The 23,626-nt window shown below is 45.3% G+C and overlaps 1 protein-coding gene across 2 annotated transcripts in view; it reads right to left on the bottom strand.

Moving 5' to 3' along the window:
- LOC137416337 (voltage-dependent L-type calcium channel subunit alpha-1D-like) overlaps positions 1–23,626 on the bottom strand; it is a 476,095-nt gene that overhangs the window by 124,224 nt on the left and 328,245 nt on the right. For both annotated transcript variants that reach the window (XM_068101884.2, XM_068101890.2), the window contains exon 38: positions 6,943–7,059. In XM_068101884.2, the coding sequence (XP_067957985.2) occupies positions 6,943–7,059 (117 nt within the window). The remainder of the gene's footprint in view (positions 1–6,942; positions 7,060–23,626) is intronic.

Genomic DNA, 23,626 nt, shown 5'->3' with positions numbered 1-23,626 from the left:
ACAACAGATACAAAATGCAGACTTTTTAGAAGGGGAATAGACCAGCCATGAGCGAGTCACTTCCTCACCACGAACCATTTCCCAATTTCCTCTTGAACCAAGTTTTGTTCATTGAGCGGTTATTTGTTGGTAGGAAAGGCCCCTCATTGTTCTGGAAATACTTCGAACCCAGCTTTATTATTTCTGTTCTCAACGCGTCAGGCAGAATTGCTTTTCCAGTATCCATGTCGAACTTCAGAAGTCCAATGTCATGCTGTTCAATCACTTCTGTTATGACAGTTCGAGGCTCTTCGACACCATCCGGTTCACTAGGTTCAGTGTCGTCAGGTTCAATCTCGTCAGGTAAAATCTCGTCAATAAACTCAACACCATCACCACCACCATCGTCTTCCCCTCCTGTCATGTCCACGTTCTCTCTGGCAGCCTCACTTTTAATCTCGTCATACTCGGATTTATCTGACTTGACTTCCTCCTCGGCTTGTGACACATTTGTACTTGATCCACCTTCGGATTCTAACAAACTTGTGGCAGGTGCAGGCGACTCCATGGAACGTGTCGAACAACTTGTTCCGGGCTTTTCAAAGAAGGGCATGAAGAACTTGCTCGACTTCTTCGCTTCCTCCGTCTCCAACTTTCGTCTCTTCCATGCTCCAGCTCCACTTTCCTTCTTCTTCATGAAGAAACGCTTCATGGTCTTCTTACACAATGCTCTGAAATAAGGAAATGGCACTTTTAATAAGAACATTAAATTACACAGATTTTGCACAAAATTCTAGACTACCTCCCCAGTTTTTTTTGTTTTTTTTTGTATACTGAATCGAGGCTCGTGAAAGAGCTAACATTTACTTCACAAACAAATCAACCAGACAAACAAAATATATAAAAAGAGGGAGAGGAAGACAAGATGGGGAGAGAAGGGGAAGCACACAAACACAACATTTGAGAGCAGGGAGATGTGTGGAAGGGAGAGGGCTTGGGGGGAGGAGGCGTGGGAAGGGGGGCAGGGAGGGAGAAGTATAAAACACAAGGACACCAAGGATTTCCAGGACAGAAGTTGGTATTTCAAAAAAGTGGAATTGGGGTGAAATTAGCGGGGGTAGAAAAGATCAAGGTTTTGGATGGGGGAAGATAAGAGATGGTGGTGAACAGCTGTTTTAAAGACCTGGAGGGTGGAGTGGGATTGAAGAGAGTGAGGGAGTTTGTTCCAGAGGCGGGAGAAAAGAGGAATGAAGGAGTGAAGGTGAGCAGAGAGTCTTGATTTTGGCAGTTTAACCATAAGAGGGTTGCAGGCAGATCTTGTGCGACCTGTAGGAATATTTGCGGGACAGAGCCCAGAGAGAGCTGGGGGGGCAAGGCCAGAGAGAAGTCGGTAGAAGACGGAAAGACCACCAACCTGCCTGCGGTGAGTGAGTGAGAGGCCCTTCGAGTTAGCTTCATCACGGGAGATTCCAATGATTCTGAATGCTTTGGTTTCATCAGCGTGAAGACGAGCTAGGTGTGAGGCAGGAGCACCAGCCCAGAGGGGAGGGCAGTATTCCATTGAGCTGCGGATGAAAGCCTTGTATGTGGTGAGGAGCTCAGGTGTGCCAAGGAAGGACTTCGCACGACGGAGGATGCCCAGTCGGCGACTGGCTTTGGAGGCCAGATTTGAAATGTGGTTTTCCGAGGAAAGATTGTGGCAGATAGTGAGACCCAAAAGCTTGAGTGACAGAACTTCTTGGAGAGGATTATTCAGAAAGTGGATGGGAGGGTTGTCCAGTCGGTCTTTTCGGAGAGACATCGTAAGAGTGTGAGATTTGTCAGGATTGAAAGACATGTTCCACTTGTTTGCCCAGTCTGTGATTTTGTCCAGGCCTGCAGAGAGTGAGGAGGCTGCAGACTGCCGATCTGAGGGATGAAGAATGGAGCGAAAGAGAGTAGAGTCATCAGCAAAGAGATAGAGAGGATTTTCAAGAGAGTCAGAGAGATCATTGATGAAGACCAGGAAAAGCACAGGGCCCAGAACACTGCCTTGGGGAACTCCAGCCTGAACAGGAAGAGGAGATGAGAGAAACCCATTCAGGGCCACACGTTGACTATGACTAGAGAGGAAGTCCGCCAGCCATGCGTGGAGATTTCCATGGATACCAAAAGAGGAGAGTTTGGTGAGCAGAGCGGGGTGCCAGACCGTATCGAAGGCACGTGATATGTCATGGGAGACTGCTCTAATTTCCTGTTTGGCATTGAGGACCTCCATCCATTGTTGAGAAAGCAGAAGCAGCATGTCCAGAGTAGAGTGACCAGGTCTGAAACCAAATTGATGATCAGAGATCAAGCCATTGGAGAAGAGGAAAGATTTCATATCTGAAGCAATGGTGGATTTCATGACTTTGCTGATATTTGGGAGAAGGCTGATTGGTCTGTAGTTGCTGGGATCTGTTTTTGCACCTTTTTTGTGCAAAGCGGTGATGTTGGCAGATTTCCAAGCAGATGGAAGATGACCTTGAGCATAAGAGAGGGTGAAGAGAACAGAGAGAGGGAGTGAAAGAGTGGAAGAACAGGATTTTAGGACCCATGGGCTGATGCCGTCAGGTCCAGTTGCAGAATCCGAGTCGAGGGTTGACAGAAACTTTTCCACCTTGTCAGGAGGAAAGGACACAGAGTCCAGGAGCAGCTGGGTACGACTGGGTACAGTGGGTACCGAGAGGGATGGGTTTGGGACACAATATTTAGAGGCAAACACAGAGTTGAGGCATTCAGGTTTTTCACGTGCGGAGTCAGCCGTGTGGCCATTTGAGGTGAGGGAGGGGATGGAGGGGGAACAAACACCAGAAACGGATTTGACCAAATGCCACCAGGATTTGGAAGAGGGAGACAGATAAGAGAGTTCGGTCCTGAGAATGGAGAGATATTGTTTCCTGGCTCTCCTGAGGGTGGACTCACACTTGTTTCGGGCTTTGTGAAAGGAAATGAGATTTCCTTCCGTTGGATTTGCTTTCCAGGAGACGAAAGCAAGTTGTTTCTGGGCAATATCCTCACCACAAGATTCCGTGTACCATGGACGGGAGGAAGGGTATGACAACTGAAGACGAGATGGGATAAATCTGTGCATGAGAGAGAGCAATTTACTTTGGAAGAATTCCCAGGATGAGTTGATGTCAGAGGCGGTAGAGATGGGAGACCAGTCCAGATGATTTATGGCTGCTTGAAGACTGTGCCAGTTGGCCTGAGTGAAATGCCAGACTCGTCGACGCTGAGGAGGCTCTCTGAGAACGGTCAGAGAGATGTCTACTTTAACAAGCACATGATCAGAAGAGCCGATTGGAGCAGAAGAAGAGTAGCAGACATTTTCAGGGAAGTTAGTCATAACCAAGTCCAGAAGAGAAGATGCTCCGTTGACTGAAATCCGGGTCGGGAAATTGACAGATTGTGTCAGTCCCAGTGAGTCACAGAAGTCCTTTGCTGAAGAGCCATGGATGGTGAGAGAGGTACCCACACCCAGCCAACTGGCATGGTGACAGTTGAAATCACCACATATGAGGAAGAGAGAGTTGGGATGGGTAGATCGAAGTTGGTCCATATTCTCAGACAGCGAGATTTAGATGGAGTCATCACTGTTTGGTGGACGTACAACACACATATGAACAAAAGGTGGGAGCGAAGGGGAAGCCGTAGCCAAAGGTATTCCTGGGGGTGAGGTGGAGAGAGGGCAGTGCAGGGCGAGTGAGGAAGAGAGTTTTTTTATAAAGATAGCGACCCCACCTCCAGGACGAGGCTCAGGTCTATCATACCGGAGGAGGGAGTAACCTGGGAGAGTTTGCGCAGGAGAATGGTCTTACTGCCAGTTGGCACTGAGCATTGGTGCTGTGAGGTATGTGGTCATGTTGCTCCCAGCACTGTATTTTTACTGAATAATTTATATAAGTGGTTTAACAATCTAGCCATCCGAGTGCTTCTCACCCATGATAATCAAAGACAGATCATACATCTGAAGAAAATTCTGTTTTCACTATCCGAGGATGGCTTGTCTGACTTTAGTAGAAACTGCTCAGTGGCACCCCCTTCAAGTGGCGCCCAGGGCACGTGCCATACCTGCCATACCTTAGGTACGCCACTGCTGAGGACTCCCTTTCAGCATGCGTCATTGCAGGGCCCCCTTCGGTGCCCGGCAATGACGTCATGCAGCACCTGGAGATGGCGTAGAAAAGGAGTGGTGTTCAACAAAGAAGGAAGAAGAAAAGGAAAAAGCCGATGACGCCAGCACAAGGGCGAAGGAGGAGACAAACCGGAAGCTGGAGGGTGCTGCTCGTGTAAAGGGCTGGGGCAACCTGATGGAACCACTTAGAATCCGGCCAGTCCCAGTGGAGGACCTACAGTCTGATGGGCCGGAAGATGTCAGAAGAGAAGTGACCCAGATGATGAGTAGGTGGGCGGCACCATATCCTCCAGTATCAAGCTCAAGGCAAGATCAGGAATCCAAACTGGAGGTGCTGCAGCAAGAGTTCGAGCAAATATAGCATTCAATGCACATAGGAAAGGAGTGGTGTAGGACCCCCCCCCCCCCCCCAGTAGGCCCCAATTCAGGCCCAACCATAGGCCCAAAGGCAGGACCCACGGTAGGCCCCAATGCAGGCCCAACCATCGGCCCAAATGCAGGCCCAACCATAGGCCCCAATGCAGGCCCAACCGTCGGCCCCAATGCAGGCCCAACCATAGGCCCCAAGGCAGGCCCCACAGTACGCCCCAATACAGGCCCAACTGTAGGCCCCAATGCAGGCCCAACCGTAGGCCCCAATGCAGGCCCAACCGTAGGCCACAATGCAGGCCCTAATATAGTCCGCAAGGTAGAGATACGAAAGCAAGTTCGATCAACCACCACCTTCAGATAGAGATACCGCAGCTTGAAACTCTACAACAAGCAAAAGGCACTCATTAATGAGCCCTCCTCAAAATGGCCATGCTCTCCTCCTCTGCATCAACTTCCTGGTTCTCTCCCAGGCCCCACAGCCAATCATAGGCTTTATACCCATGGGCTGAACCACTTGGTCTAACTTGGGGGTGGAGGGGAAGAGGAAGAAGCAGCATCAGAGAGAAAATAAAAGTCAGACCGCAACACCAAGACCTATAATGACCCAAAATACCCTTAAAGACCCCGAAGACACGTAAAAGACCCAGAGGACCCATAATAACCTGAAGACCCCAAAAAACCCAAAGACCCAAAAGACCCTTAAAGACCCAGAGGACCTAAAAGACCCTTACAGATCCAGAGGACCCAAAATACCCTGAAGACACAAAATACCTACAAAGTCTCACAAGACCCAGAAGAACCAATGGGCTCCCAAAGACCCCAAAAATCCAACACACCCTGATGACTCAAAAAGTCCCAAAGACCCTGAATAAAAGACCCAAAATATCCCAAATACTCTAAAGACACAGAGGACCCAAAAGACCTAAAGACCCAAAGGCCCAAAAAACACCTTTGTGTCCGGCCAACCTTTGTGTGCTGACGATTGTCACGGGGCCCGCAAGCCCAAATAGCATTAAAGATCAATAAAGACCACGAAGACCCTGAAGACCCACTAGATCAGCTTGGACCCTTGACCATTTTGAGCTTTAGACCACTCGGACCTTTTTAGATGACAAGTAAATTACAAATAAATAATATCAGCAATATTACAAATACATTTGTACAAAAAAGTTTGTATTTTGATTGTATTGTATTTGAAAAAATGTAACAAAAATAATTTTTGTTATTTTAATTTATTTATTTTTGTAATTTGTTACAATTATTGTAACAAAGATTGTATTGAAATAAAAAAGGTTGTATTGCATAAATCATGACAACACAGCAACTCGAGTTCAGTCAGCTCATTATCCTCAGTTTAAACAAGCCTGTGCCTCTGTAGTGACGACGTGTGGTGAGGCGAGCATAGCGAGCCTTTCCACACTAGCTCTCATAATAAAGGTTTGTTGTAGATTTGATGACAAAATTTGCAATGGTGAAAGTTATAGCTTAGGCAGACACACTGAGGAAGAATCACCTTTAGAGGCCATTTTTCCCCCAGAGCAGGGGTTGGCCTTTTTCGGGCACCGTGGTCCCCTTTTTGAAGCAATGTTTTATGGCCGGATGCCAACTCTGTTGGTTGCCTCTTGCGACACACAGGGAATTACCAGTGAACTGGTACTGAATTTGCCGATCTCGGAAGGATGACAGCCTGCGTCAACCCCCCCTGGTGTTAATTCAGCGATCGACCAGGATTTGAACCCAGGATCCTAGGATCCCAAGCCGGCACCGTAACTGCTAAGCCAACACCAGGCTCAACAGACACACTGAGGCTCAATGGTAAATAAATAAAGAAACAAGAAAGCTATTTTTTTTTAAACGGTTTGTCTCACACTTGAGGTGCTGCGGTGGGGCTGAAGAGGGATTTTCTCCATATTTAGAAAATATATTCTTTGTGAACAACGCAAAACTAAATGATCGACGACTTAAACTGATAATAATGTCCCCTATTTGCCCACGACGGTTAAAACAATGAGATGTAAAGTGATACGACTTATACTGATCATTACTTGTATTAAACAAGAAAATTGGTTTCTCTTCAAAAACGTTTCTGATTAAGCATCCTCAGACTTCAAAATTCATACCAGATTAGCAGATGCTGTCTGTGGGTAACTGCACCACCAATCAGATCGGACCATCGCAGGTAAAATCCTTCAGATCGTACCTTAAAGTGCCGATGTGTGCCCCGGTTTAGAATAGGTACACCGTATCCCTGCGTGTCGTAAGAGGCGACTAAAGGGTTGGCGTCAGGAAGGGCATCTGGCCATAAAAACATTGCCTCAAACAGGGAGCCATGATGATTGTCATGGGGCCGCAAGGCCTACCCTACCCGAGGGAAAATGGGAAAAGGCCTTAAAAAGTGGAATTATTATTATTAATTTTTTTTTTGTAGATTGTACCTTAAAGACGTCATCATCGCCCTCGATCGATTTCTCCAGGTCCTCTTCTGCTTGAAGGTCTCCGGAGATGGCACGTTTAATCTCGGGACCGATGTCATGCAGCGTGCGGAGGCCAGCCTGCCCAAGAGATACACACAGCAACACAGGGTCACGACTGCAAGAAAAAAAACCCCAAAACGGTCCCCGCACAGTCAGGGGGCATTGATACGTGTGTAGTCATAAATTCACTTACCCGTACATGGAAAAGTCAAAAGGCATCCATTTCATATTGAGATGTTTGCTGACCCCTATCGCTACAGTTAGATGATGCATGTCCTGAAAATCACAAGGACCTCCAAATCTCCAATTGTAATTTTGCTATCGATGTTTGACAAGCGTCCTTTATATAACTGTGCGGATTAATCGAGCGCAACGCCATTCAATCCTACAATATAAATACTTTACTTTGTGCTAAATTCACATGCTACCGCTCGTCACCTCAGCTAAGACAGGCTCAATAAAGAACGTGTAAGGAACAATTAAAATGACATCATTGTAACCATGGTGACCAGAAATTCTTAAATAATGCAGGTGTGTCTGCATAAACAAAGCCCCCAAACACAAAATTCAAAAACGGGATTACGTAACTCGAATAAAATGTAAAACTACAGACTGCAAAAAAAAATCATCGCAACAAATTCGATCTCCAAAGTTACTTAAAGGCACAAACGCTGCAAATCACTTGTTACCGATTGGCACAATATGTCGGAGGAAGACATGAGGATGCAGTTCATTAATCTCCCAATTTTGAGGTGTGCCCGAGGGTAGGTTCCATATGGATGAAGTGTATAATGGCAATGATTGTATCAGGTACTCTTTCTGAAAGACTCCTGTGGGTACTGTTTGGGGGGGGGGGGGCACATTAATGCATAAATTTAGGAGTATGCCAGGGTGTGGGCACACAATATCCTGCTTTTCTCGATAAGGGGAGAGATCTTTAATGTACACCAAGGAATAAATCTTCACGGACTGGACACTCGATTTAATGTCCTGTCTGATGAATGGCACACTCATTGATTTCAGGCCCTGCCTGCAAAACACAGAGGCGACAGGTTGTATAAATAGGGTTGGGAATCAAACCCCGACTACACAGCTCAAGGTCAGTGTGCTACCTACAAGCTATCCTGTTTTTTGTTTTTTTTGTATACAAGATCGTGAAAGAGCGATCATTAATCACAAAAAAATATTTAAAAACGGACACGTAAAACATATAATAAGGGGAGCGGTAGACAAGATAGGGAGAGAGGGGGAAGCACACAAACACAACATTTGAGAGCAGGGACATCGGGAGATCTGTGGGAGGGGGAGGGCTTGGGGGGACGAGCGTGGGAATGGGGGGAGGGGGGGGGGGAAGTATAAAACACATAGACACTGCAAGGACTTCTGGGAAAGAAGTTGTTATTTCAAAAAAGTGGATCTGGGGTGTATTAACGGGGGTAGAAAAGGTTTTGGATGGGGGAAGACAAGAGATGGTGGTGAACAGCTGTTTTAAAGACCTGGAGGGAGGAGTGGGATTGAAGAGAGTGAGGGAGTTTGTTCCGGAAGTGGGAGAAAAGAGGAATGAAAGATTGAAGGTGAGCAGAGAGTCTTGATTTTGGCAATTTCACCAGAAAAGGGTTTGCCCATAACCCTAACCCTCTGCAGTGCTCTGCCCGATGGCAGTTTGGCGCTACCAAAACAGCCCCAGAGCAAGGATTACACTAGGTTGTTTGCCGTTGCCTTCCCAGCAATAGTCAGGGTAGGATTCTGGAATGTGTGAGGTTGCCAGCAATAGCTCACCTACTCTACGTAAAAGACCTAATTGCTTAATGGCCTCCTCCTACGATGAAATTACTTGTAAGGGTTTACTTGCCTTGGTGGTGTATTAGTTAGAGCGTCCACTCTGAGTCAGGGGGGTCGGTGGTTCAAACCCTGGCCAAATCAGACCAAAGACTTAAAGAAGAAGACGTCAGACTGAACACGATACTTCCAAAATCCGCCTCCCCCCCCCCCCCCCCGTCTCCCGAAAAAAGGTTTCCATTGATCCAGAAAATTGCCCATTGCATCAAGTTTAAAATTGACAATCTTGATCAAAGCTCGGGTCAATATGATGAAAAGTGACTATTTTTCAGATGAAAAATAATATTGGAAGTTTGACCTTAAGTTGACCTTTGACCTATTGACCTTAAAAATAGTTGGTTTCCAAATTCAGTGAGGCATGATGCAAATGCTGTTCAATTTTCAAGTCAATCAGATGAAAATTGCTGATTTTTCAGTTGGAAATTGATGATTTTTGAAGTTTGACTGACTGGAAGTGGATGGGGGAGATGAGATGGTGGTGAACAGCTGCTTTAAATACCTGGAGGGAGGAGAGGGATTGAAGGGAGTGTGGGAGTTTGTTCCATAGGCGGGAGAAAAGAGGAATGAAAGAGTGAAGGTGAGCAGAGAGTCTTGATTTTGACAGTTTCACCAGAAGAGGGTTGCTGGCAGATCTTGTGTGTCCTGCAGGAATATTTGGGGGGACAGAGCTGGAGGAGCTAGGCCGGAGAGGAGTCGGTCGTAGACAGAAATACCACCAACCTGCCTGCGGCGAGTGAGTGAAAGGCCCTCGGAGTTAGCTTCATCGAGGTAGATTCCAATGATTCTTAATGCTTTGGTTTCAACCGCGTGAAGCCGAGCTAGGTGTGAGGCAGGAGCACCAGCCCAGAGGGGAGACCTTGAGTTGACCGTTATACCTCAAGAATAGTTGGTTTTCCTATTTAGTGACTTAATATACAAATGCTGTTCAATTTTTTCAAGTTAATTGGATGAAAAATGTCGATTTTAGAAATTTAACCTCTATATGACTTTTGACCTTTGACCTCAAAATCAATAGGCTTCTCAATTGAAACGACCTTTACAACTTTGTGAAGTTTCATGACTATTGGTTTCGAATTGCGACCTGCCGGTGAGTGAAAAAACAAACAGACAAACAGGCAGAGTAACAAACGCAACCGATCAATATACTTGAAAAATCTTCGATTTTGCAAGTAACAAATGGTACGTGCTGCTTCCTTGCTTGACATTCAGCACTTAAGGAGGACAGAGCATGGACAAACAACCATTGTGCAGGCCTGATCGGTCTAATGGATTCCTCTTGTGTTGAAGTTGTTGCAAGGGAACTATTATTATTAGCATGACTGCCACGTGGTGTCGTCAATGTCCGCTTGGTATAGTTGGGTCAAGTTTGGAATAAAAACCAGACTAAACAACCAAGTCCACCTTTTATCTCACCTGGAACGAAGTTCAGGAGAGCTATGCAATGGCACGCCATCCGTCCGTCAGTCCGTCTACACTTGCAACTTTTCCCCCGAAACCGCTGATGGGATTGTGACTAAACTTGGCACAAATTATATTTGTTATGTTGTGACTGAAGTTTGTTCACGGCATTAAAAATATCGTTGTCTAAGAGGGTCTACCGGGGTCTAGGAAGATCTACCGGGGGTCTAAGAGGGTCTACCGGGGGTCGAAGAGGGTCAACCGGGGGTCTAAGAGGGTCTACCAGGGGTCAAAGTGGTTCCAGGTTGCTTTTTCCTCTGAAACTTCACACACAATTTCGATGAAACTTCACCACAACCTTCACCACCTGTAATGTACCGAAGTTTGTTCATGGCATTAAAAAAAATGGGGTCTATGGTGGTCTATGAGGGGGGTGAACCCTAAAATAGGTATTTGCTTTTTTCTCAGAAACTTCACACACACTTTCAATGAAACTTCACCACAACCTTCAACACCTGAGATGTACCAATGTTTGTTCAAGGCATTAGAAAAATTGGGTTCTGAGGAGGTATACGGGGTGGGGAGAGGGAGTTGCCCCCTAAAATAGGTATTTTGTTTGTTTGTTTGTTTAAAGTCTTATGATTATGTTAGTATGACGCTACATGTTGCCCTGTCTTCTAGCAACCATTGAAATTGGTTTAAAATACCTTTAGTCAGTGCAGTATACTGTTTATTCTACCAGGTGAGAACCCAGGGGTATTGTCCCTATTTTTATATTCCATAACTGGGAGTGAATGTCCGAATGGACTCCAGTATGAACGTGCAGAAGGACTGCGAAACAGGATAAATCCTGGGCCGCATGAGCGAGCTGGGAAGAGTCCTGAATTGCAAGTGCTCTCCCATAAAACACAAGCGAAAGCGACCATTTACAAACCCGCATTCCATCCTGGAGTGCAAATTGCAAGTAAATGCTTCGAGCTGACGTTTCGTGGTTATGCATGAAGCCCAAAGCATCTGACTGCGCCTCTTGGCGCTTCAACGTGTGCATCAATTTCCAGCGTTGTGAAAGCACCTGCCGATTCATTCCGCTGTTGCCTTTGCCAAATGCCGACTTTTCAAAGGTCTCGCACCGCCAGTGTTTTGGCGAAACAACTGGAAACGTCAAAAATTACACGGAGGACAAGAAAAGGAAGGAATGGAGATGCGGACCTTCCTTGCCAGCAAGTGTTTCACCAATTATGGATCAATCAATCAACGTCGGACGCATATTATGGTGTTCACCTGGTTCAGGGGAAGCAAGGTCATAGATTTCACAAATTTGATCCACAAATTTAAAGAACAAGAATGAAAACTTTTCGGCCATTTCAAGGACGGCATCCCACCGAGGAGCAGATCACAAAGGATCCTCAAGCGGTAAGCACCACTTTATCTGATGACCCGGAACAAAACAAGTGATAGCAGTGCCTGGAAAAGCAATAACGTGTTTCTTAAAAACCACACGGCTCGGGGAAGAACCCAGCAGGAGAACCCCATGCCGATTCCTCAGTTTGAGCCAAGCATCTAAAACCCATGACAAACTTGAACGGCACTCATTAGAGAGTTGGCCATATCACTGGCCTGGTTGGCCATATCACTCAATGGTGAAGAATCACTTTAAAAATTCGACTAGCAGGATCCGGATTCGGATCTTCACCAAAATTGAATCGATTCTTCCTTGTCACACGCACAACATGTCCAACAAGTTTCGTCCAAATCCATCCATAACTTTTTGAGATATCCCGCAATGTATCGTTTTTGGCCCTATCTCCCAATGGTGAAGACTCACTTAAAAATTAAATAATTCTCATATCCGAATCCATATTCAGATCTTCACCAAAATTGAATCGACTCTTCCTTGTCACACACGCAACCTCTCCACCAAGTTTCGTTCAAATCCATCCATAACGTTTTGAGATATCCTGCTATGTATCATTTTGGCCCGATCTCCCAATGGTGAAGAATCACATTTAAAAATTAAATAATTCTCATTTCCGAATCCATATTCAGATCTTCACCAAAATGGAATATATTTGTCCTTGTCACACACACAAGCTGTCCACCAAGTTTCGACCAAATCCATCCATAACCTTTTGAGATATCCCGCAATGTATCATTTTTGGTCCTATCTCCCAATGGTGAAGAATCACTTACAAAATTCTTGTAGCCGGATCCGAATCCGGATCTTCACCAAAATCTAATCATTTCGTCCTTGTCACATACGCTATATCTCAGCCAAATTTCGTCCGAATCCGTCCACAACTCTTTGAGATATTTTGTGGACAGTCAGGGGTGAAAACATAACCCCCACCCACCTTTGGGGGCGGAGGTAACAACTGGGAGAAAACTTTTTTTTACTACACAGGTCTCCTGCAGCACACGAAGGCACAGAACAAACATTATGACGTCATAAGTAATTATACTTCCTGCAATGGTTGAGACCATTGCCGTCTCCTGGACAGAAGCATAATCGCTCATCCACATGGTGCTGAGCCCGGGGGTCGAAAATATTACCTTATTCATAGTAAGGATTCAATCAACCTAAGTGATACTAATAAAAAGAGGGATGCGCTGTGAACGGCAACCAGAGGTATATAATAGCGCAGTGGGTACCCCGGGGACGCCGTAAATACGAACATTTAATTTGAACAAAACTCCACCAAACAAGCGCAAATTGCATATGGTGATTTCAAAAAAGCAAGTAAAGAAACCGTGGTACTCACAGATCAGGAAATGTTACACGATTGACCGGTCGTATTTGTCATGTGACCAAGATACAAGAGCAGAGGCCTATCTCTGAATCTCTGAAAAGAGACCATTTATTATTACATCGATCTCAGGCTCGCGGAGGACAAACCCACCAGCAAACGCCAATGTACATTTACGTGAATTACAAGGACATTAGGAAACAATGGACGTACTTTATGGATTATTTGGATTTGAGCCGAGGTTCACCGATGTCATGAACCAGGGGTTCGGATGGGTAGGACAAATGGATGGAATCAACAGGTTTTGGGCATTAACCCATTGTTTAGCTCCGATGAAGGGTCAGCATCTCATTACTTCCCATGGCGGTTAGCATACCTCGATCCACGTCCTGTTGATTTAATTCATCTCTATACCTGTCCGCCGATGCAGACTTTACCTGGGATGCTAACATAGCAACCAAGACAACATTACAGAAGGAACGGCCAGCTCTAAGTCCCCTCCAAAGGATGCTGCCCTCCAGGACAGAAGTTCCAGTAGGATTTGACTTTTTTAGAGGAACAATTCCAGGAGCAGACAGTTGTGAGGGGGACACATTACCAGCAAAGCACTTTGCCAATGTCGCAAGGAAATGATTCTGACAAAAAGAAAAACAAAAAAGAGTTTGTGGATTGCTCGTGTGACACTCTATACTTTATAGGAAGCTGCCTAGTGCCTAGATATACGCACACTCATCCCTAAACCGTCTAGCCTGGGTTTGATTCCCGACCTAGCTATAAACTGCCATCCTGGCGATTCACAGGCTAGGTAATCTATCAATGTGTGTGCCATCCCTCAGATGGGCGTTAAACTGGGCATCCCATCTGCTGACAAGAGTTTATGGACGTTAAAGATCATACGGTGTCTTTCGCGGAGAGTAGGCGAGCTGTCGCCAGCATCATGGTACATCAGAATCAGAATAGGAATATTGCATCCAGTCTGGGTAGAACAAAAGCTGTGGAAGAGAACTAACTATAACTTGTATTCAAGTGATTGTTAGACCGAGGAAAGACCTCTCAGGTGCAAACAAGCTCCTGCCAGATAACGAGATGGAACAAGCAACGGTCATGTAACTGCAAGGTAGGTAAGGAAAGGTGTACCTGTATTACAATCACAAGCAGAGGCTGTTTTTTTTGGTCACTGCACATCAATGATCCTGCAAGCACAGGATTATCCCAAAAAAATTTTTTTTAATCGGGAAAAAGACCACAAACCTCACCACAAAAAGACCACAAAAAGACCACACAGCCCCACCAAAAAAATCGGGAAAAAGACCACAACCCTTACCATAAAAAAGACCACAAACCTCACCACAAAAAACGGGAAAAAGACCACAAAAAGATCACAAAAGACCACAAAAAAGTCGGGGAAAAGACCACAAACCTCACCACAAAAAAGACCACAAAAAGACCACACAGACCACAAAAAAAATTGGGGAAAAGGCCACAAACCTCACCACAAAAAAGACCACAAAAATACCACACAGACCACAAAAAAAATAGGGAAAAAGACCACAAACCTCATCATAAAAAAGACCAGATAAATACCACACAGACCACAAAAAAATCGGGAAAAAGACCACAAACCTCACCACAACAAAGACCACAAAAAGACCACAAAGATCACAAAAAAAATCGGGAAAATGACCACAAACCTCACCACGAAAAAGACCACAAAAAGACCACTCAGACCACAACAAAATCTGAACAGGACCACAAACCTCAACACAAAATAGACTACAAAATAGACCACAAAAAATCGAGAAAAAGACCACAAACCTCACCACAAAAAGATCACAAAAAGACCACAAAAAACAAAAAAATCGGGAAAAGACCACAAACCTCACCCTGCCCCCCTCCTCTTGCTCGAGACAACAAACGAGTCATATAAACAACCTTTCCCGAGCTAAGTCACTCAGATTAGAATCACAGGCCGAGCTCAGCATCTTCCAAGGGGTCTCGACCGGGCCCTTAGCATAATGTATCTGGCAAATTGATGCGAGGGAGTAATTCTTTGGGTACAGGCCTCAGCGGAGCAGTCGATGTGCTTGGCACTTCGCCATTGCTTGGCCTCCTGAAAGTGACATGGAAAAATTGAATTTGGACCCACTTAGGAAATTGAAGCTCCCGGCGCTCAGAGAGTTGGCTTATCTGGATAGCAAGTCACGAGGGATGTTGGTTTTGGGAAATGGCTTCGCGGAGATGACATTCACACATTACCAGACAGAGCTCATATGAGTACATCCACCTTGAGACTTGAAGCTTCCTTGTCAGATCAAAACTTTCCTCTAGGATGTCGAGTCTGCTTTTCACTATCACCTTATGGTCTGTCATCTTTCTATTAACCCTGAGATTTATACTACATCCGCTGAGAGCGAGACCCTATTCCAACCATTTGCTGCAATTCGTCCTCTTGAGTTGTGTGGCACCCTGCTTTCCCTTTCACCCCATCTTGTGTCTGTTGACCCTTTTGCCCTCTGTTATTCCTGTCTTCCATGACCCTTGATACCAGTAGAGAAAAAATAAACAAGAAATATGTCATGCATCGCATGATACTTGCGCAATCCCTAAAATAAGTTGTTGGCCTCTGATGACTTAAAAAATAATTGGTGGTTGAATTCAGTGACCAGATATGCAAATCCTCTTAAAATCTCAAGTCAATCAGATGAAAATTGAGGAATTTAGAAATTCGGCCTATGGTGACCTTTTGGCCTAAGTTGACCTCAAAAAATGGTTGTGGGTTGAATTCAGTGACCAGATATGCTAATCCTCTTCAAATGTCAAGTTACTTGAATGAAAATTGAGGATTTTATAAACTTGGCCTATGTTGACCTTTTGGCCTAAGTTAACCTCAAAAATACTTGGTGGTTGAATTCAGTGACCAGATATGCAAGTCCTCTTCAAATTTCAAGTTAATTGGATAAAAATTGAGGATTTTAGGAATTTGGCCATAATTGACCTTTTGGCTTATGTTGACCTTTTGGCCGATGTTGGCCTGATAAATACTTGGTGGTTGAATTCAGTGACCAGATATGCAAGACCTCTTCAAATTTCAAGTTAATCGGATAAAAATTGAGCATTTTAGAAATTTGGCCTATGTTGACCTTTTGGACTATATTAGTCTGAATAATACTTGGTGGTTGAATTTAGTGACTTGGTATGCAAATCCTCTTAAAATTCCAAGTCAATCAGATGAAAATTGAGAATTTTATAAATTTCTTTGGATGTTTAGAAAAGTTGGTGACCTTTGGCCTATGTTGACCTATTGACCTTTTGACCCCAAAAACAATACGCTTCTCGCTTTTTACCAACAATACCATTTGGTGAAGTTTGAAAATCGGTTGAAAATTGTGACATCTAGGCTGACTGACATACAAACAAACAGACAGACAGAATAATGCACAAGACCAACCAATATACTTGAAAAATCTTCGATTTTCACAAGTTATAAAATGCAGACCCTCGCCCCCTAACCATGCACTGCGCTAGGCTATTTGGATCAAATTTCAAGAACGTAACTGAGCCTTCAGGACAGCTACAGGGAAGGCGTTAATGAGGGTACAACCACATGAGGTTAACTCAGGGGTGAGACGTTGTCCTTTGCATGTTGGAAATCTGACCAAATTAACAGAATATGCAATTAAGCAGTAACGGCGAATCCTGCAGGGGGAGCGAGCCTGCTTTCTGTACAATTTTACAAGATGTGTCGGCCGGGGACTTGAGAGCGGGCTGGAAGAAAATTAGGGAAGGTGGGAGCAAGATGCCCCCCTATACAACCCATATAAAATCCTCAATGGTATAAGGTATGATACGTGAAAAATGTAATCGTCGTAGTTCTGCGACAAGGAAATTCCACAACATTCAGGAAGCGAAACTTCCTGAGGTTTTTCTGTCCCCAAAATGTGGTAATAATGGAGGTGCATTTCACCACTGAAGTACAAGTTGCATCATCAAAAGTTATGAAAGTTCACAGTTGTACAAGGACTTTATGGACACCCTGTAAAAGGCAGTTGCATCAGCTCCACCTATTCGGCATGCGTTTATATATATACACAAAGAATTAAGTTAAGCACCCCCCCCGTTTTTTTACAACCTCGCACATTACAAGTTTGTTGTCGTCAAAACAGTGTAATATACCCATGATATTGCTATATTTTCTGGAGAAGTGATATTATGGTCACATAAAAACATAACAATCATGCCGTTTTCAATATTTTATTCTGAATAATTTAAGGTGAAATTTTTTGGGAATTTTAGGCATATTTTCACCTCAATTTAAGTATGGAGCTATAGGTCCATCACGGACAGTGTGGATGACGTTTATGTTTTCTAACGTACAGTCATTGTTCTGAGAAGACCTCTAGCGATCTTTGCGTCAATAACGTGTGTAGGACCCACGTGATCGGATCACTGACTCAACCCTACGTCTCATAGACCCTGTAAGCCGTCGTATGCGTTGCTGTGGCAGGTTGTTCCATTCCCGATGTAATGCACGTTCCAATTCATCCAGATTGGCTATTGGAGGGACCATCTTCGCAATTTGTCGTCCCAACATGTCCCAAACGTGCTCGAGGGGGTTCAGGTTCAGGACAGGATTAGGGGGTGCTTAACTTAATTCTTTGTGTAGGGGTGCTTAACTTAATTCTTTGTGTATATATACACCACATGAAGAAACGTATGTGGACACAACATCTCATTCCAAAATCATGGGCATTAATTATGGAGTTGGTCCCCCCCCCCCTCCTCCCTCCCCTGCCCCCTTTGCTGCTATAACAGCCTTCACTCTTATAGGAAGACTTTCCACTAGATGTTGGAACATTGCTGCAGCGATTTGATTCCATTCAGCAACGAGAGCATAAGTGAGGTCAGGCAATGATGTTGGGCGATTAGGCTTGGGTTGCATTCAGCATTCCAATTCATCCCAAAGGTATTCAATGGGGTTGAGGCCAGGGCTCTGTGCAGGCCAGTCAAGTTCTTCCACACCGTTCTCAACAAACCATTTCTGTGTGCACCTCGCTTTTTGCATGGGAGCATTGTCATGCTGAAACAGGAAGGGGTCTTCCCCAAACTGTTGCCACCAAGTTGGAAGCACACAATCGTCTAGAATGTCATTGTGTGCTGTAGCGTTAACATTTCATGCTGTAGCGTTAAGATTTCCCTTCACTGCAACTAAGGGGCCTGCTGACTTGTTGGAAAAGTGGCATCCTATGACGGTGCCACGGTGAACGTCACTGAGCTCTTCAGTGCAGCCCATTCTACTGCCAATGTTTGTTTGTAGAGATTACATGGCTGTTTGCTTAATTATATACACCTGTGAGCAATAGGTGTGGCTGAAACAGCTGAATCCACTAATTAGAAGGGGTGCCCGCATACTTTTGGTCATGTGTATATATATATATATATATATATATATATATATATATATATATATATATATATATATATATACATATTGTTACGTGCTCCTCCCCAAACCCTGGTCACGGTGTACCTCCGAGCCCCGAGAGGAGTCACGGCAGAAAGATGTGTTATTCCGTTTGTCAAAGATCAATGGTGAAACCACACCAATTGTTACCAACAAACAAGTATTGTATTAAGGTCACAAAAGAATAACAGCAATAACAATATTAATCAATTGTACAAGCGATATAACATTCCTATGATGGTACCATCAATTTCGTACAAGATAACTCACTGTGCTCCAAGTGAGTGAAAAGAGCATTCCCAATGTCTCTGTCCCAGTTTCAAACCAAAGTCGATCCACGCTCCAGTGATCGTCAGAACGATGTTGTATCGAGACCAGAATCCCGCTCGGTTAACAGTCACACTGCCAAAGATGGGCAAAGGTGTCCTCGAGAGGCAACTGGGAAATCACACCTTCGGGTATGGATGTAATAGCTCCCCACATGGCGAACCGCAAATTCCCACTCAAAATCCACGTTACACATGCAAACCAAGCTAATGGCTGGATGCGTTGAAATGGTTGGAGCGAGGCGAAAAACCTGGAGTGATGCGAAATCATGCACGAGGCAAAATGGCCAACGGTCCATTCTCGAGACGTAATGGCACTCCAATGATTCTCTTCAGAATCAACCGCAAAACCTGTCACGCAGGTTTATCTGTCACAGCGATAACAACTCTGTTGCAGGAATCCCTTTCCCAGGAAACCCCAAAGTTCGCAAGTGACCCCCGTTCGCCAGCGTTTGCTCCAGACCTCCAAGCAGCTCGGCTCCTTCTCCAACATCACTCGGTCCGCCTCCTTTTCCTCTTCTTCTTCCTCTGGTTCCTGATCCGGTTTCCGGTTACTTTTAAAACACTAACTTTTTTTATCTTTTGAAAACAGGTATCTCTATTTCACTTAAACGATAACAATAATAGTACATGCAACCAAAAATCTTTACAGTGGATGAGAACCACAACAACGGAAGTGACGAATTCGTAACGATATATATATATATATATATATATATATATATATATATATACACACACACATAGTGCGTATCAAAAAAAAGGTAATCCGAATTCAAGGGGTTAATATGCAAAGGTTATTTATTTTGACAATTTACATGTGGTTTACTAATTAAGAGGAGATCCTCAGCTTTTCATTGATACCTTCCATGCATCATTGCTGTCACACATGACCCAGTACATGTTCATTGAAAATGACAATTTCAAGTCGCGTTTTTATAAGTTTGGCTAATCGATGCATGTCAGGATAATTGGTGCAAAATGAACGTCAGATGTGAACTTTTCTCAGGAATGATTGGCCTTTATGCACCCACACCTTCAACATGTCCACCTCCCCTTTCAACACAAAGCTCACAGTGGCGGAGCATGCCCTGAACTGCTCGTCACAACATAGCCGGGTCATTGCACAAAGCATCCACTTCATGTCGAATACGGCCCTGCAATTCGTCAAGATCACGGCTAGGAGTTACGAACACCTTGTTCTTTAAATGTCCCCAAAGGAAATAATAACATGGTGTAAGGTCAGGTGATCTTGGCGGCCATTCCACTGCATGGTTGAGGGCGATGACTCAGTCTCCAAAGAGATCCCTCAGTCGATCTCGGACAGCGATAAGACGATGTGCTGGGGCGCCGTCTTGAGCCCACCAGATATCTGAAGACACCATGAACCTGTCGCTCAAAGTTCTCCTCCAGCTGTGGTAAAACTTCATCATTGATCACCTGCAGTTAACTGTTACCATTGACATTCCTTTGAAAGAAAAATGGTCCGATCACCTGACCACTTCCACAAAGTCCCAACCAAACAGTCCACTTTTGTCGATTCATGTTGGTGTCAAAATTAAATTCCGGGGGTTGTCCTGTCGGTGCAAATTCAAGAACATTATGGGTACTGCTGACCTTGCCATCCATGGCGAAAGCACCTTCATTGCTGATAAAGAGATACCGCAGGAAATTGACATCTGCTTCGCAACGTGCTATCAACCATCTGGCAAGCACCAGCCTCTTGGCAAAATCCCCTGGCATAAGTTGATGCCGGATGTGAATCCGATATGGATGTTAGTGGAGGTCCAGTCTTGTGATTCGGTTGAAGGTTGCCGAAGGCAATCCCGTCCCATTTCGTCTTGCGCTGGTATCCCTAGGATGCTCCAAAACTTGCTGCCTTACTGCTGCAATGTTCATTTCCGATCGCCCAGTGCTCCAGAATTCCCCTTGTTGTGTTTGAGGCTCGCGCCATGCTCTTGGTATTTTCTAACATTCGCCCAGATTTTTTTATTTTTTTATTTTTATTTTTTTGTATACAAGATCGAGGCTCATGAAAGAGCTAACATTAATCACACAAAAAGACAAACTGACACACAAAACACAAAAAACAGGGGGAGCGGCAGACAACATGGGGAGAGAGGGGGAAGGACACAAAAGAGAGGGGGAAGGACACAAACACAACATTTGAGAGCAGGGACATCGGGAGGACTTGGGGGGAGGTGGGAGAGGAATAAAACATATGAACACTGCAAGGACTCTGGGGTGAATTACCGGGGGTAGAAAAGATCAAGGTTTTCGATGGGGGAAGATAAGAGATGGTGGTGAACAGCTGTTTTAAAGACCTGGAGGGAGGAGTGGGATTGAAGGGAGTGGGGGAGTTTGTTCCAGAGGCGGGAGAAAATGGGAATGAAAGAGTGAAGGTGAGCAGAGAGCCTAGACTTTGGCAGTTTAACCATAAGAGGGTTGCAGGCAGATCTTGTGCGACCTGAAGGAATATTGGGGGGACAGAGCACAGAGAGAGCTGGGGGAGCAAGGCCGGAGAGGAGTCGGTAGAAGACAGAAAGACCACCAACCTGCCTGCGGTGAGTGAGTGAAAGGCCCTCGGAGTTGACTACATTGCAGGAGATTCCAATGATTCTGAAAGCTTTGGCCTCAACAGCGTGAAGCCGAGCAAGGTGTGAGGCAGGAGCACCAGCCCAGAGGGGGGAACAGTATTCCATTGAGCTGCGGATGAAAGCCTTGTAGGTGGTGAGGAGCTCAGGTGTGCCAAGGAAGGACTTCGCACGACGGAGGATGCCCAGTCGGCGACTGGCTTTGGAGGCCAGCTTGGAAATGTGGTTTTCCCAAGAAAGATCATGGCAGATAGTGAGACCCAAAAGCTTGAGCGACAGAACTTCTTGGAGAGGATTGTTGAGAAAGTAGATGGGAGGGTTGTCCAGTCGGTCCTTTCGGAGAGACATTGTAAGAGTGTGAGATTTGTCAGGATTGAAAGACATGTTCCACTTGTTTGACCAGTCTGTGATTTTGTCAAGGTCTGCAGAGAGTGAGGAGGCTGCAGACTGCCGATCTGGGGGATGAGGAATGGAGCGACAGAGAGTAGAGTCGTCAGCAAAGAGATAGAGAGGATTTTCAAGAGAGTCAGAGAGATCATTGATGAAGACCAGAAAAAGCACAGGGCCCAGAACACTACCTTGGGGAAATCCAGCCTGAACAGGAAGAGGAGATGAGAGAAACCCATTCAGGGCAACACGTTGACTACGACCAGAGAGGAAGTCCGCCAGCCATGCGTGGAGATTTCCATGGATACCAAAGGAGGAGAGTTTGGTGAGCAGAGCAGGGTGCCAGACCGTATCGAAGGCACGTGCAATGTCAAGGGAGACAGCTCTAATTTCCTGTTTGGCGTTGAGGACCTCCATCCATTGCTGAGAAAGCAGAAGCAGCATGTCCAGAGTAGAGTGACCAGGTCTGAAACCAAATTGATGATCAGAGATCAAGTCATTGGAGAAGAGGAAAGATTTAATATCTGAAGCAATGATGGATTCCATGACTTTGCTGATAATTGGGAGAAGGCTGATTGGTCTGTAGTTGCTGGGATCTGTTTTTGCACCTTTTTTGTGCAAAGCGGTGATGTTGGCTGATTTCCAAGCAGATGGCAGATGACCTTGAGCAAAAGAGAGGGTGAAGAGAACAGAAAGAGGGAGTGAAAGAGCAGAAGAACATGATTTTAGGACCCGTGGGCTGATGCCGTCAGGACCAGTTGCAGAATCAGAGTCGAGGGTTGACAGAAACTTTTCCACCTTGTCAGGAGGAAAGGACACAGAGTCCAGGAGCAGCTGGGTACGACTGGGTACGGTGGGTACAGAGAGGGATGGGTTTGGGACACAAGATTTAGAGGCAAACACAGAGTTGAGGCATTCAGCTTTTTCACGTGCGGAGTCAGCCGTTAAGCCGTTTGAGGTGAGGGAGGGGATGGAGGGGGAACAAACACCAGAAACAGATTTGACCAGACGCCACCAGGATTTGGAAGAGGGAGACAGATAAGAGAGTTCGGTCTTGAGAACGGTGAGATATTGTTTCCTGGCTCTCCTGAGGGTGGACACACACTTGTTTCGGGCTTTGTGAAAGGAAATGAGATTTCCTTCCGTTGGATTTGCTTTCCAGGAGACGAAAGCAAGTTGTTTCAGGGCAACAGCCTCACCACAAGAATCCGTGTACCATGGACGGGAGGAAGGATATGACAACTGAAGACGAGATGGGATAAATCTGTGCATGAGAGAGAGCAATTTACTTTGAAAGAATTCCCAGGATGAGTTGATGTCAGAGGCGGTAGAGATGGGAGACCAGTCCAGATGATTGATGGCTGCTTGAAGACCGTGCCAGTTGGCCTGAGTGAAATGCCAGACTCGTCGACGCTGAGGAGGCTCTCTGAGAATGGTCAGAGAGATGTCCACTTTGACAAGCACATGATCAGATGAGCCGATTGGAGCAGAAGAAGAGCAGCAGACATTTTCAGGGAAGTTTGTCATAACCAAATCCAGAAGAGAAGATGCTCCGTTGACTGAGATCCGGGTCGGGAAATTGACAGATTGTGTCAGTCCCAGTGAGTCGCAGAAGTCCTTTGCTGAAGAGCCATGGCTGGTGAGAAAGGTACCCACACCCAGCCAACTGGCATGGTGACAACTGAAATCACCACATATGAGGAAGAGAGAGTTGGGATGGGTAGATAGAAGTTGGTCCATATTATCAGACAGTGAGATGTAGATGGAGTCATCGCTGTTTGGTGGACGGTACAACACACATATGAACAAAAGGTGGGAGCGAAGGGGAAGCCGTAGGCAAAGGTATTCCTGGGGGTCAGGTGGAGAGAGGGCAGTGGAGGGCGAGTGAGGAAGAGA

This window comes from Myxine glutinosa, chromosome 1, assembly GCF_964187855.1.
Source record: "Myxine glutinosa chromosome 1, kmMyxGlut1.1, whole genome shotgun sequence".
Classification (NCBI taxonomy): domain Eukaryota; kingdom Metazoa; phylum Chordata; class Myxini; order Myxiniformes; family Myxinidae; genus Myxine; species Myxine glutinosa.
This window is presented reverse-complemented; position numbering and strand designations above follow the sequence as displayed.